Here is a 14,179-nt window from a genome sequence, read left to right as displayed (position 1 = left end):
AAGGTTTCAACCTGGAACAAATTAGGAAAACCTTCAGCAAGGAGGAAGAATTAAAAAAAGGACAGGACTCTCTTCCCTCTTTAGTCCAGACCCAAAACTAGTTTAGAGTCAAGTGAGAGTTTTATGATGTAAATTTTATTATATCAAAGGCAGCCAGAGAAATCTTATTAAGAGTAAAGGAAATGCAGAAGATTTTACACAAGGCACTGCAATAAACAACTGGCACAAATCAGTTCTTAATTGTAAAACAGCCTGCAGCTCTACACTGATATTAATACCTAGAACTTAAATAGGGCCTTTGATCTTCAAAGCACTTAAGTATTAACTAATTAATCCATCCAAACTACCCTCTGAAGTAAATACTAGCAAAAAGACATCCCTTATTTAGCCATGGAGAAACTGCGAGCGTGATGTAGCAATTTAGATGAAATCACCAATGGTTTCAGTGTCAAAATTCTGATCAAGAACTGGGGTACCCCCGGCTCTCGCGTCTGCAGACCCCACCTTTCCAAGACCGCAGAGAACTTCATCAAGCCCAGACGCTTCAAGCTTTGATGACACACGGAAGATAACATCTGTAAACATTCGATTGCTCAACAGGGACAGGGAACCAAACACTTTTTAGTCCCTGCACACTGGGCTACTGCCCTGGTTTCAGCTGGGACAGAGTTCATTTTCTTTCTACTGGTGGTTGCGTTTCAGATTTGGTATGAAAGGAATGTCAATAATACGTATTGTTTTAGTTGTTGCCAAGGACTTTTTTCCCACGGAAGCTGAGAAGAAGTCTATTCAGAACAATGGAATGGCAAATGGAATATTCTGTACCATAGCCCTTGTGCCCAGTATATAAATGGGATTAGCTGTGGGGTGGGTATCACCCCACACTCGGGATGGTGCCAATTCATCAGGCGGTGAGAGTGACTCGTGTCATCATTATTATTATTATTATTATTATTATTATTATTATTATTGTTATTGTTATTTTCCTTTTCTAATATTCTTCTATTAAACTGTCTTTATCTCAACAAATGAGATTTTTTTCCTTTCCTCTTCTTCCTCCCCTTCCTGGGGAGTCCCATAATACTGGCAGTCCCATAACATTGACAGCAAAAGCCAGCGGAAAAAATACTGCGCTGCCACTGCTCTGCTTCCTGCCTACAGAATAGAAATATTCCCCTCAGCAAAAAACCCCATGTCACCATTTTATCCTTTTTTCTACAGTTTTCTCAGTAGAAAGTAAAAGTTTCCACTGCTCTCCACAATGTGCCGCCTGAACCTTGGGTGGAGACTGGAAAAATGCTCCTACTTATGCCTTTTCCAGTATCCCATCCTTCCACCCCCCTCCCCAGAGCAATTCACCTGCCAAATCGGTAGAATACACATTCACTACTTTATTAATGGGGGTCAAGTATAAGTCAAATACAAGTCCAATTTTGCCTATGGGCTGACCTACAATTTACCAGTTACTGCTTATTTACATCTTATTTGATTTGAGAGAGGTGAGGAACCTGTATGTAATTTCCTTTTACTTCAAAAGCTTCTTAAATGGGAAAACTGGTGCTTTAAAAAACAAACCTAAGAAAACCCAAGGGGGCCCATTAAAAGTCACTCATGAATGTTGTCGCCTTGGCACAGCGTAACGCTGAAATGAAACCAGTGCTCGAGGAATCCAATTTTAGTGCTTTGCCCACTGGATGGCAAGGAGACACATCCTACCTGCTGCGGTGTTCATAGCTGCCTTTGCACCGGAACTTGTGGGCTGGGAAAACAGTGAAAATGCCTTCTTCCGAGCTGAAATACTGCCATTTAATTCCTGGGTTAGACTTCAGATTATCAGCAAGAACTGCAGGTTGGAGAGAAAAAGTAAGAAATAAAGTAGAGTTACAAAGGGAGATCAAATCTGGGAGGTTTGTTTATTCAAGGCCTCTCTCATATGCCCTTGGAGAAGAATAACCTGGGTCCCAACACCAACTGTAAGTAGCTCTATTTGAGGATTAATAGAGCTTCACGTCTGACTTGCAAACAATTAAAGGCTTTTGGAAACTTAACACTGGACTCGAAAGATTTTGTTTAATATGCGATGACAATTCCTGAATCTCTGAAGTATAACTGGGGCCAAGAAGCCTAGGCAGGAGCAAGGAAGGAAGAGATTAAGGCAATTATATATAATATGCATACATCCATACATACGTTTACATGTAGTGATCAACACATTGTCCACATGGAGTTTTCATAAAGAAAAACCCTAATGTTAAAAAAAGTTGTGTGTTCTTTACACTGAAATAACACCAAAATATTAAGTAAGTTTGCTGCTGTAACCCAATCTGTTCAACGTTACCTATTCTGACATCCGTTTAAAAATATCTACATGAACATTTAGTAAAAACAGTTTTACACACAAATGCGGGGCGAGGAAAAACTCACTGTACAGAAATAGTTGGAAAGGTTAAAAAAAGGGAGAATCTTTTGAATCTTTCTTCTTTGTCCATCGTGTTGTCATGTTTGTGTAAGGGTATATAGGTACAGCTCCCACTCTTGGGATTCAAGAATTTCTCCAGGTTTCTCATTATCCCTGCACCATAATTAACAAGGCCGTGGGCCCCTCAAGTCCTGCTTGTTAGGAGAAATAGCCACTTTTCAGGGAAAACACAGCCCTTCCCCTCAAAGGGTTATGCAGTGGTCACATTCCCCAAGCACTACCTGCTGGGTGGTGGCTCCATGCTGGTTCCACCCATCCTCACCAGGAGCATCTCCCTCAGGTTCCCATTTTCGAGCTCATAAAATTCAGGCAGAACGATAATAACAGTCCTCAGCAGCTACAGAGCAACTGTCCTCCAAGTCACTCAGAAGCTCCTCTCTGGCAGGTAATTATTAGTAGCTCATTGCATGGCCAAAAAGTGAAGAACAAAGAAGGTAAATGACATATTCCCAAGCTGTGTAGTCAAGCAGGAACCGAGGTCAGAATATAATCGCTGGGTACAGATCCCAAAACCTCCTGTAGTTTATAGACCACACTCATTCTGTCTAAAATATACCTGCTTTCCTATTAAAATAATCTTTAAGGAAGTGCTGCTTAACCCTAATAACTCAAAAGCTATAGCTTAGCAATATTAACAAAACTGACTACATATATATATAAAAATATATATATATAGTATTTTCTTGCCATTTCTCCTTCCATGTTCTTTGATTACAAAACCTGCCAGAACGAGCTCTGGCTTAGTGTGCTTCACCTTTGGCTGAGGCATTTCCCTTCCGATTGATACTGAAAATAGTTTCATCTCCCGAATCTCGGTCATCATCAAAAGATGCTAATATTTGGGTTGGAAATCACTGCAAGGCACATCTCAGCCCCCAGGCAGACATCCTACGACAAAATACCCACGTCGAGTAACAATTTGAGTTCAACATCCTCAACGGTTTAGCACTTTCTCGAGTTTCCCAGACTGGCTGCGGCCGCGATGTTCTCTCCGCATTCAGCTCAGCGTAATTACCCCGTAAAAACCACAATCTTGGGGTTTTTTTCTCTCCCTCTGCCTTTTGCCACTGTTTTTTTTTATATTTCCACAGTGTCTGAAAGTGCCAGTGGAAATGCTGGTTGCACCATGCTGGATTCTGTGCAAAGATGCAGCTTTGCACCACTGTGGATTTGAAGAATCTGGTGTCTCACTGCGTGAGATGAGGAGGAGGAGCGAGGAAGAAACAAGAGCAAGACATGAAATGGTTGATGAGAGGTTTCCCAGTGGGTTAATGACTGAGTCGGGGGCCAGCACTACACTCTGCTCACACCTCTCGCTTTCTTCTCCTTCTCCAAAAAATACCAACTCACTCCTAACAAGGACATCAAAGCTCCTTTCTCCCTCTCCCCTGTGCATCACCTCCAACCTGGTGATGCTCATGGGAGCAGGAATCTTTTTTTCTCAGGAATTTTCACACTTTCAAAGACACCACCCATGATCTCGCAACCAAAAGCCAAACAAATTTGCGAGTATTGTTTGTTTCACTCAAGCTCCCCCATAATTTCTCTTAGGTCCTTGCATTGTTTTTACACCTGATACGATACCAGTTTAGCAGCACCAATTCTGATTTGTACAAAGAGCAGGTTTCTTCAGTCAGGGACAATGGTTTCTGTGTAGCAGGGACACAAAGCAATGTGAAATTTTAATATTGGCAAAATTAGGCACTATGGAAAACTTTAGGCAAAAATCAGTTTCAATTAAAAACAAAATAAACTTAACACACACAGAGTTTCTAGCTTTTTTAACTAGGACTACCAGAAATTCCTCTCCTCAACCCCCACTGAAGCACCCAACCTCTTTTCCTCTATGAACTCTCATCTGGGAAAACCCAGATTTATTTCTGAACTCAGGGAGGGTCTGGCAGCCCCGACCCTCCAGAGACGGTGCAGCACCCGGTGCTCACAGCCCCCAGAAGTTCTCCTGCCCGGGAGCATGTTGCACGGCCACAGGTGTGGGAATCCAGGACAGTATTTGATAAACCTTTACAAAAAACTTAGAAAAAGGCTAATATAATCACACTTTCACAGAATCACAGAATCGCCTAGGTTGGAAGGGACCTTTAAGATCATCTAGTCCAACCTTGAAAAAAAAAAACCAAAACCCAACAACAACCAAACAAACCACCAACACTAAACCATATTCCCGAGCTCCATGTCAACTTGTCTTTTGAATATCTCCAGGGATGGTGCCTCAACCACTTCCCTGGGCAGCCCATTCCAAGGCTCGATAACCCTTTCAGTGAAGAAATTTTTCCTAATATCCAACCTAAACCTCCCCCAGCACAACTTGAGGCCATTTCCTCTTGTCCCATCGCCTGTGACTTGGGAGAAGAGACCGACCCCCCCTGGCTACACCCTCCTTTCAGGGAGTTGTAGAGAGCGAGAAGGTCTCCCCTCAGCCTACTCTTCTCCAGGCTGAACACACCCAGCTCCCTCAGCCGCTCCTCTTAAGACTTACTCTCCAGACCCCTCACCAGCTTCCTTGCCCTTCTCTGGACCCACTCCAGCTCCTCAATGTGTTTTTTGTGGTGAGGGGCCCAAAACTGGACCCAGCACTCGAGGTGGGGCCTCACCAGTGTGCAGCAGTACAGGGGGGACGATCACCTCTCGAGTCCTACTCCCCACGCTGTTCCTGATACAGGCCAGGATGCTGGTGGCCCTCTTGGCTACCTGGGCACACTGCTGGCTCATGTTCAGCCCACAGTCGACCAACACCCCCAGGTCCTTTTCTGCCAGGCAGCTCCAGCCGCTCTGCCCCCAGCCTGGAGCGCTGCAGGGGGTTGTTGTGACCCAAGGGTAGGACCCGGCACTTGGCCTTATTGAAACTCATCCCGTTGGTCTCAGCCCATCCAGCCAGCCTGTCTAGATCCCTCTGCAAGACCTTTCTACCCTCCAGCAGGTCGACACTCCCACCCAACTTGGTGTCAACTGTAAATTAACTGAGGGTGCACTCGATCCCCTCGTCCAGATCATTGATAAAGATGTTAAAGAGAACCGGCCCCAGTACCGAGCCCTGTGGGACACCACTCGTGACTTGCCACCAACTGGATTTAACTCCATTCACCACCACTCTCTGGGCCTGGCCCTACAGCCAGTTTTTAACCCAGTGGACAACTGGGTTTTAACATAACTGGGACATTAACTTTGACACAAATAAGGCCACCAAAGTCCAGGCACACCTTCCCTATGGCTGAGCTGCTGCTTCAGGTGATCGCGTTGCCTCACAGGAGGGAGAAGAGTATCGACCATTTAAATCCTTCTTTTTATGTCTAGCCCTCAGGTTTTCATAGTTCCTGGGGGTTAGCGTGGAGGCTGTTTTGCTTTGTATAAAGCGGTGGTATTTTTGGTATTTAAGTTTTTGTTATGGGTTACAGAACTTGAAAAATGTATATTTTTAAATCAAACATTTCAACACTCATTTAAAGCCTGGATGAAACAACTTGCCCAGTTTAATTTCATCAACAGCATTAAAATAAATGAGTTTATAATTAAAAGGAGTGGGTTTTTCTTAAAATCATTGCTATAGTAAAGATAAACTTCTCATTCCCACAAGACCATGATTTGTATTTATTTCTCCACGAGAGTATCTAGATTTAAAAGTGTTCGTTTTCCCCATAAAATAATTGGTTTTGAACCTCAAACTAACTCCTTACAGCCTTGGTGCCCCTCTCTGCTATTCCTCCTTTTCACGAAGTTCTGCTCATGTTTTCCTTCAGCTACTATGTTAGTTCAGTAATACCCTCCCCTGAGACTACCAATTTAATCGTAACTTTGCTTTTTTTCCCCCTTTTTTCTTTTTCCTGTGACCACAGTAGACAATCTCACAGCAGATAAGCCCTGGCTGAAAAAGACATACTTTTTAAGTGCACTTTTCTTTTCCATCCACTAAACCTGTAGAACGCCTGCAAGAACGTCCTCACTTCTTGGTCCCTGCCAGGACACCCAGAACATGCTCTTTTTTAGCCCAACCTCCCTTACCCCCAACTTCCCACTCCATCGGTTCCTTGCCTGTACTTTATTCTCAGCTCCTCCTCCCAGCAAAGCCAGTCTCAGGACAGTTACACAATCAGAAGACCCCCAAAAAACCATACTGTAAGGCGGGTTGCCTTATAGCCTATAGCTAAAGGCTAAACTTGTCAAAATTACCCCCTTGGCAGCACCAGCAGAAACGTGTGCAGGGCATCTCACTGGTACTCAACTTTTCAGGCTCTGTATGTTTGACCTGTAGTTCCCATTTAAACTCAAAAAGTAATTTATTTTTTTCATTTTCTGGTCAGGTTAAAGTGATTTTTGCAAGGATAAGAAGGTAACCATCCCACTGTTCTTATACAAATTATTAAGTATTTTGTATTACTGAGTACACGTAATGATTTTGCTCTTCTAAAATGAGCATCACCACTAAACAAACACCCACCCTTGATAATCACGCTACTTGGAAGAGGAAGCCAAGAGTCCAAATCTTCTAAAGGCAGAAATCTTAGTGGAATGCCTTCATTCCAGACACAAACTGGGGATATAAATGGCCACCTGGGAGTGGCATTGCCTAGCCACACCAAAACCTCTGTCCCCTCCACTCACGATGCAGCGCTATCTGACCCCAAATTCTGCTGCAGACAAAGTCGGAAGGTATTAACAGGAGAGTATTTGAAATGATCGTTCTCTCCAATTATAAATATCTCACAAGGCAAAAAGGACTTTTAGAAAGAAAGCCTTACGTGATAGAGTTTATAAAACTTCAAAGGGAATGCGATATGATAACACTTAGCACTTCTAGATACCACTTTACATCTTCAAAGCGTAGCCAAATCATTAACTAATTAATCTTCAAAGAACAGCACAAACAGTCAGTGAGAAAAAAAAAAAGGAACTATTGAACATAATTGCTCATTATAAGAGAGTTTCTTCCAGTCCTCCTCTTTAGCATGACATTTATTGAGCCGCAGACATCACAGTTCTCGCTTCGCAAAAAAAGGAAAGTTTAATTTTCTGTGCAACACCCGGACTGCAGTTCTTCTCGGACACGTACCTCCGTTAACAATCATCATCATGAAGATACTTCAGCGTTACACACAAACACCAGCAGAAAGCAAACGTGTTTATTGTACAAGTAAAGACATTCTTTAACTCTCCAGACCTACGAATCCGATCCAGGATTTTCTGAGTCAAACTGTATTCTGGCCCGGGCATTTTCACCAGAAATAAAAGGCCCTGCAGCTCAAACCCAATTAAAATTCTGCTGATGGCACAAGCCAGGAGGGAGCCCAGCTCAATCCTTGGGAGCTCTTTTGACTCTGAAGGGCAAAGAAGTAAGAAAAACCTTTCATTTTAAGGAATGAGCCCAACTTCCTTGATTAAAACGATTTGGAAGGGGGGGTATTAACTCATCTGCTCAAATACTTCCCAACTATTTAAATTCACCTGAGCTATCAAAGTATAAGCAATGTCAGGAACATGACCAAGTTACTCCACATTTTAAATCATCAACACCTTGAATAAGGCACAGACAAAATTTATTGAGCAACTTGGTACCATCTCTGCACATTGCTGGGGAGCAGCACTTTGCTAAAGCTGCCCGACTCCAAACAGGCGTTTCGGCGCTTTGAAGGATGAGAAGAAGAGAGATTTACTGGTTCCTTGCTTATTAAAAAAGAAAAAAAAAACCACCCCGGAATCTTGATAACATAATGCACTGGGCTCTGGGTAAGATTTTGTTGTCTAATAAATAAAGGACTATTCATACTAGCCAAGACAGATCTCTTAATCTAACTAACCGAAGCCTGTGATTCCATCTGAAGAATAAAGCCTCTCTCCTTATCTATTTTGTAGTAATGGCTAAAAGTAATCCAAACGGAAAACTCCAGCCAAGATAAAACAAAACCTTTTCAAGACATTAAAAAAAAAGTCATCTAGTATCAAGGAAAAAAAAAAGGGCAAATCATTATTGTTAAGGGTTGAGAAGAGAGAAGTGTATCTTTTTTCTTCCTCTTTTTCCCAAGATTAATGTGGGGTTTCTTCTCTTTATATTATAAAAATTCAATAGAAAACTGGAAAAAAAAAAGCGTTCTTTATTTTTGAAAGTTCCTTGAGCTCCATTTCCCTTTTCAGCCCGTTGTTCAGAGCAGAAGCCGAGGCTGCCGTCTGCGCCCAGGGCTCTCCCAGGCTCCGCTCCTGTGGCTCGCCCGGAGTCTGCGGTGCAAATTCCAATCCCTTCCAACACCTCCCACCTCACCACTTGGATCCCACTTTCTTACGCTGGGCGCAGAGCAGGCCAAGAGTAACATTGAAAGAGTTGAGATGCGAGGGCAAACACGGCAGAGTTTAAATTTATGTTTTGCTGAGAGCTTTTTATAGGCCGGATTACTTAAACTGCAAAATTCATGTGGGAAAACAGAGATACTCATGGGATATGTTTATTTTTTTTTATATTAAGAATGAAATGATCAACCCATTTGGGAAGAGGACCTGGCTGATGGACAGACCAGGCTGGTTTTGGAAACTGTGGGCAAACTAGAGAAGAGTAGAGGAGGTCCTGCTGCTGGGCTGGAGGAGCAGGGGGCTTCCAAACCCTTTCTCAAGACGCTGATGCGCTTGGGGACCCCCGCAACGTGCTGCATCCAGTGGGAAAGCCTGTATAAGGTGATTTTTGGGAAGCTTCCCATCCTCCCTGGAAGTCTAAATGAGCAAAGCAAGGCAGGAGAGAAAAAACACCATCAAAATAGCCAGATGTACTAATAACTCTCAAGCTTTTTAGCGCAGAAAAGTAATTCAGGCTGAGGTAGAGTCTGAATCCAAAGTGCGACAGTGATTCCTCACTAGCGCTACGTGAGGACATTTCTAAGAGAAGTAAGAAAAATATGAGATTAGAGGAACTTCTTTCTTGTTTGATCTTTATCCTCTTTCAAAGGCGGTTTTAGTTTAGAATAATGAATACACACACGGAGATTTACTGAGAAACAGCTCCTCTGCAGACCAAGTGCTCTGTCCTAAACGTAAGCGGTTTCACAGAAATAGGTCACTGCAGAAATAAGAAAAAATTAAGAGTTTCAAGAGACAGATGACACTAAGTAAGTACTTTTAAGAACCATTTCTAACCTGACAGCCATCTCCACAGCTGTAAGGATGCTGGTGTGCTGACAGCACTCTGTCCTTCTGACCAAAACTGCTCCCCAGTCTGTTTATATCCCCAATCTGTTTATATCCCCCATCGGTCTCAAGACAACTATTGTCTTAGACCATGGATTCCTGTGGGCAGAGACTGCTTTTTTGGCACAACAGGTCATGGCCCATGGCTACATAAGCAAGCGCTAGAGATACCACCACCACAATACCCTCCACTTGCAAAACAAGCTCCCAGCCTCCTGCCCCTGAGCCTTCCCACATCCAGTTCATTCCAAACCCCAAGTAATTCTGCGGTGATCCAGGGATGCTGTTTTGGACATAGGCGATGTCCAGCTTCACACCAGTGTTATTCTCCTCGATCCCAGCAGCAACCCTTCCCTGAAGCCACACCAGTGTCCCATTCCGTGGCCACGGTGGTGGAGCTCATATGGTTTAGATATTCTCAGCTGAGGACCAGGGAAGGGAAGGTGGGAACTGTCACCTCACAGACTTTCAAACACCTTTGCACAAGGTGTCCAGGACTAAGGGTATTCCTTGTAGCTTAATTCCTCATTTCACTAGGTGTGTACCCACTACCAACTTTTGTTTCTCAGATAAATTAGATGGAAACAGGTTTTTCTGCATCAATCCACTCTCTCCACTCCAGTTCTCTCCTACAGGCGTTTTCTCACTAATAAAAAGCCTCCCCCCAAAGGCTGTGTTTCTGAGAGCTGCTGACAGGGAAGCCGGAGGAGAGTCTGCTGTCAATAAATCCTGAAGCTCTTCCCCATTCTTACGATCACTCCAATTCCCTCTTCTCTTCTGCTGCCCTTTTCTGCCAATGCCACTTTTTGAAGCTGCTCCTTTCATCAGGGAGCTTTCAAGCCAGAGGCAAGGGAAGCGGAGACACTCCAGTCTTACTGCCGAGCCAGGGCAGCAAGAAGCTTGAACACGCGCTCGCTTTGTTTCTGTGAGAATTCAAACCAGACATTTAAAAAATGTTTAAGGGAAAATATAGCTTATTTGTCTTCCATCACTCAAGAAGGAGGAATACTTCTTTAATACTTTCTTACATGTATTCTACTTAAATAAAAAAAATACTAAGTGATTCATTTAATGCTTTGCTGTTATATCAGTGAGAGAAAACTTTCAAAAATTATTTTGATTAATCAATAACTGCATGTGATTTTAATAAGTTGTTTGTATGGGTTTCTTTAAAAATAAAGAGATAGCTCATGAGTAAAACAAAGCCCAGTGAAGCATAAGTGAACAAAGACTGCCTGTCTTCAGGATGGAAAATGCTACACAAATTATGGTGATGAGACGCGTGTCAGGAAATTAGCCTGTCTGGCCAGCACCTGCAGTCAAGATGTGGTATATAATGGATAGGATGGAAAGGAACCTATGGGGACTGTTCATTTTGCTTTTGGCTTTTATTTTTTCTTTTTAGATTTCATTAAGATAGCAATTAACCAGAAACACTGCAAAGGTCTAAGAAGGGACACATAAGAGAGGCTACATGGAAATTTGGGGTTCTTTCATCCTGTTTATTGAAAGATATGCAAATGCTCGGTGCATGGTGAAGGTGGGATGGTGGGTCTGCCACTTCATCACTCAAGTTAAAAAAATAAATCAGTATTTTATTCCAAAAGACACTTGAGAATTAAAATTAAACCCCCACATTATCTCAAGTCTGCATCACTTGTCAAAAAACCAAACCCAAAGCCAAAAACTTTACGTTAAACGAAATTCAAAGCCTACAGTGTTCTCTAATTTAGAGCATCATAAAAAGTTGAAAACCAAGATGGAACAGCTGGAAAAAACTATGATTAAAAACCTGAAATCTACATATTATTTCAAATCCACCAGGATGCAAAAAAAAAAAAAGAAAACCTTACTGCACCGGAGGACCAAAAGCTGAATTTTTCAAGGATAAGACGTATGTATTTTGGTTCTAAGCATATTTCTAGCTCTTTAAGCGTGTCAGGCAAATGTACTGACTGTCAAGATGGAAAAGCCCTGACAAGACAAAGAAAGGAAATATTTTAGGATGTCCTTATATTTCATAGCTTTTGCATATCACTGCAAACGCAGCCTCACATCAGCTGAACTCAGCTGAGAAGATCAGAGAAACTTCTTTGCATGGCCCCTTCAGCAGCTGACACTACTGATGCCAAAGCAGACAGGCCTAGGAAGGAAAATGCCTTGGAAAAAAGCAATAAAAAGAAATAAAAAGTGCATAAACCACAACAAAATTATCCATGGTAGGCTGGAATAAAATCTTCATGACATTTTTATAAAGTACTTAGACTAAAGGCATTACTTTAGGTATCATCTTTCAATCATGAAATCTCAAATTAAGAGCAGTGTGACAGTTTTCAAGGGGAAATAAAAGCTTGTTGCTATGGCAATCAATGCTAATTCTCTATGCCAAGGAAATGTTACAGTCTAATGGGGAAAAAAACCAGCCCTACAACAGAAGGAAAATACCCCAAACTATACTACTTACCAGAATTTAAGTCCCGTCCAGGATTGAAGGCTCTGCTGTTGACAGTGGTAGACAGTCTGTCGCAGCTGATCGTTCTAGAAACGTTGGTGTTAAAATTTCCATCGAATCTGAAATGAGAACAGCAGGATTGGGACTCTACCACCACCTATCACACCTGCACAGCATTTACAACAGAAACGCATCTTTTTGCAATTTCAGTAATTATTTTGGAAACTCCAACATCATACATATTTTAAGAGTCCAAGAAAAACCGTGAAACCCAAAATTAGGGGGGGATAAGGTCATCAAGGCTGGATTGCGTCTGCTCTCTATGATGATATGGCATTTGCCTTCACAATATTCCTTGAAAGATGGGATGATAAGAGAGCTCTCCAGCTTGGGAAACGTGCGTAGCATCCAGACATGCCATAAGAAGTGTTTCCTCCAGTTGTCGAACCAAATTTTTCCTTGCTTGAGGCTCCTTCCCCAGGACTATTATTTCATCTTTCACTTTGAAAAGATTTATTCCAAGCGTCTTGCGTGAAGAGGATTTCCTCTTTGTGTCTTTATGAAAAAGCTCTAGTGGAGCAATGGTAAACCTGTTCTCTGTACCCAAACTTGAGGATTTGCATTCAAATAGCGGAAGGAACTTGAGGTTCTGTGACATTTTGGTTAGGTTAAATAATTCAAATACATTCATAACTCTAATGCCAAAAGTATTCTAGTGCATAGATCTCATGACAATAAAATATAATTAAACCAATGCCTTAAGAAAATTTAAAGGGTTTTAAAGGGTTATAAATAACTGGAAACACTTCTGAAGCTTTCGAGGACTTCAATGCAGTTTTGTATCATTTACACAGGCCAATTTTATTTCTTAACATTTTTGTGACCTTGAACATTTTGATGACATTTGACTTACAGTGTGATTTTTCTAGTATTTCAAAAAGCTATTTACTTCCTATCAAAGAATTTTTGTACCATCAACCTGTTCCAAAGAAATGACAATAAACCACAAGCGATGACTGTGTAACATCCCCTTGTGGATGAAAAGCCTCGACCAGCCTTTCTGGCATGAAAGCTGGTAGGACACGAGTCTTGGGAGAGAAACTGGGCAGAGCAGGGGTTTGCTCAATACTGTCCAGATTAAACCAGGAAATTACACTCCCAAAAAGCTACATCAAAAGATATCAACCAACTTAATTAATATTAACGGCACATCAATCACTGGCTTAGATCTATGCACCACCCACCCAGTGCCATTCTAATCACAGACTGATATGGGGTTGGAAGGGACCTCTGGAGATCATCTAGTCCAACCCCCTGCCAAAGCAGGTCCACCCAGAGCAGGTCCCACAGGAACGTGTCCAGGCGGGTTTGAATGTCTCCAGAGAAGGAGACTCCACCACCTCTCTGGGCAGCCTCTTCCAGGGCTCTGCCACCCTCACAGGAAAGAAGTTCCTCCTCATGTTTAGATGGAACTTCTTATGTTCAAGTTTGTGTTCGTTATCTCTTGTCCTGTCCCCGGGCACCACTGAAAAAAGACTGGCCCCATCCTCCTGACACCCACCCTTGAAGTATTTATAGGTGTTGATCAGGTCTCTCTGTCAGTCTTCTCCAGACTAAAAAGACCCAAATCCCTCAGCCTCTCCTCGTAAGAGAGATGTTCTAGTCCCTTCATCATCTTTGTAGCCCTTTGCTGTCCCCTCTCCAGCAGTTCCCTCTCCTTCTTGAACTGGGGAGCTTTCCATGCTCCATTTAGCTCAATGCACACTATGTTTGTGCTTGAAGTTCTTTATATTCATTCTGTCAAACGCACAGAATTGTTTAAATTAATGTTACATTTTTTCACCACACACACACATATATATGTATACATACCAACACACCCACGTATATACACTATCACATAGCGGAGGCCCAAAACGTTGCATGATAAACAAGCACCGTTCTCCTGGTTGAAGAGTTTAATTAAGAACTTGAAATCCAGTAAATTGTAACTACTTCAACAACCATGGAGCCTGGTAAGAATGGAAAGGCACTGAGTTTCTGGTTCTTTCCTTACAGAGCGCTCC

The 14,179-nt window shown here is 42.4% G+C and overlaps 1 protein-coding gene across 1 annotated transcript in view; it reads right to left on the bottom strand.

Annotated features, from left to right (window-relative positions):
- CACHD1 (cache domain containing 1) overlaps nt 1-14,179 on the bottom strand; it is a 114,658-nt gene that overhangs the window by 37,292 nt on the left and 63,187 nt on the right. The window contains exons 4-5 of the mRNA XM_074152065.1: nt 12,126-12,232; nt 1,717-1,843 (exon numbers count right to left, since the gene is read on the bottom strand). Of these exons, the coding sequence (XP_074008166.1) occupies nt 1,717-1,843; nt 12,126-12,232 (234 nt within the window). The remainder of the gene's footprint in view (nt 1-1,716; nt 1,844-12,125; nt 12,233-14,179) is intronic.

This window comes from Numenius arquata, chromosome 8 (genome assembly GCF_964106895.1).
Source record: "Numenius arquata chromosome 8, bNumArq3.hap1.1, whole genome shotgun sequence".
NCBI lineage: Eukaryota > Metazoa > Chordata > Aves > Charadriiformes > Scolopacidae > Numenius > Numenius arquata.
Note: the sequence above shows the minus strand (reverse complement) of the source record. Positions and strands in the feature narration are given on the sequence as shown.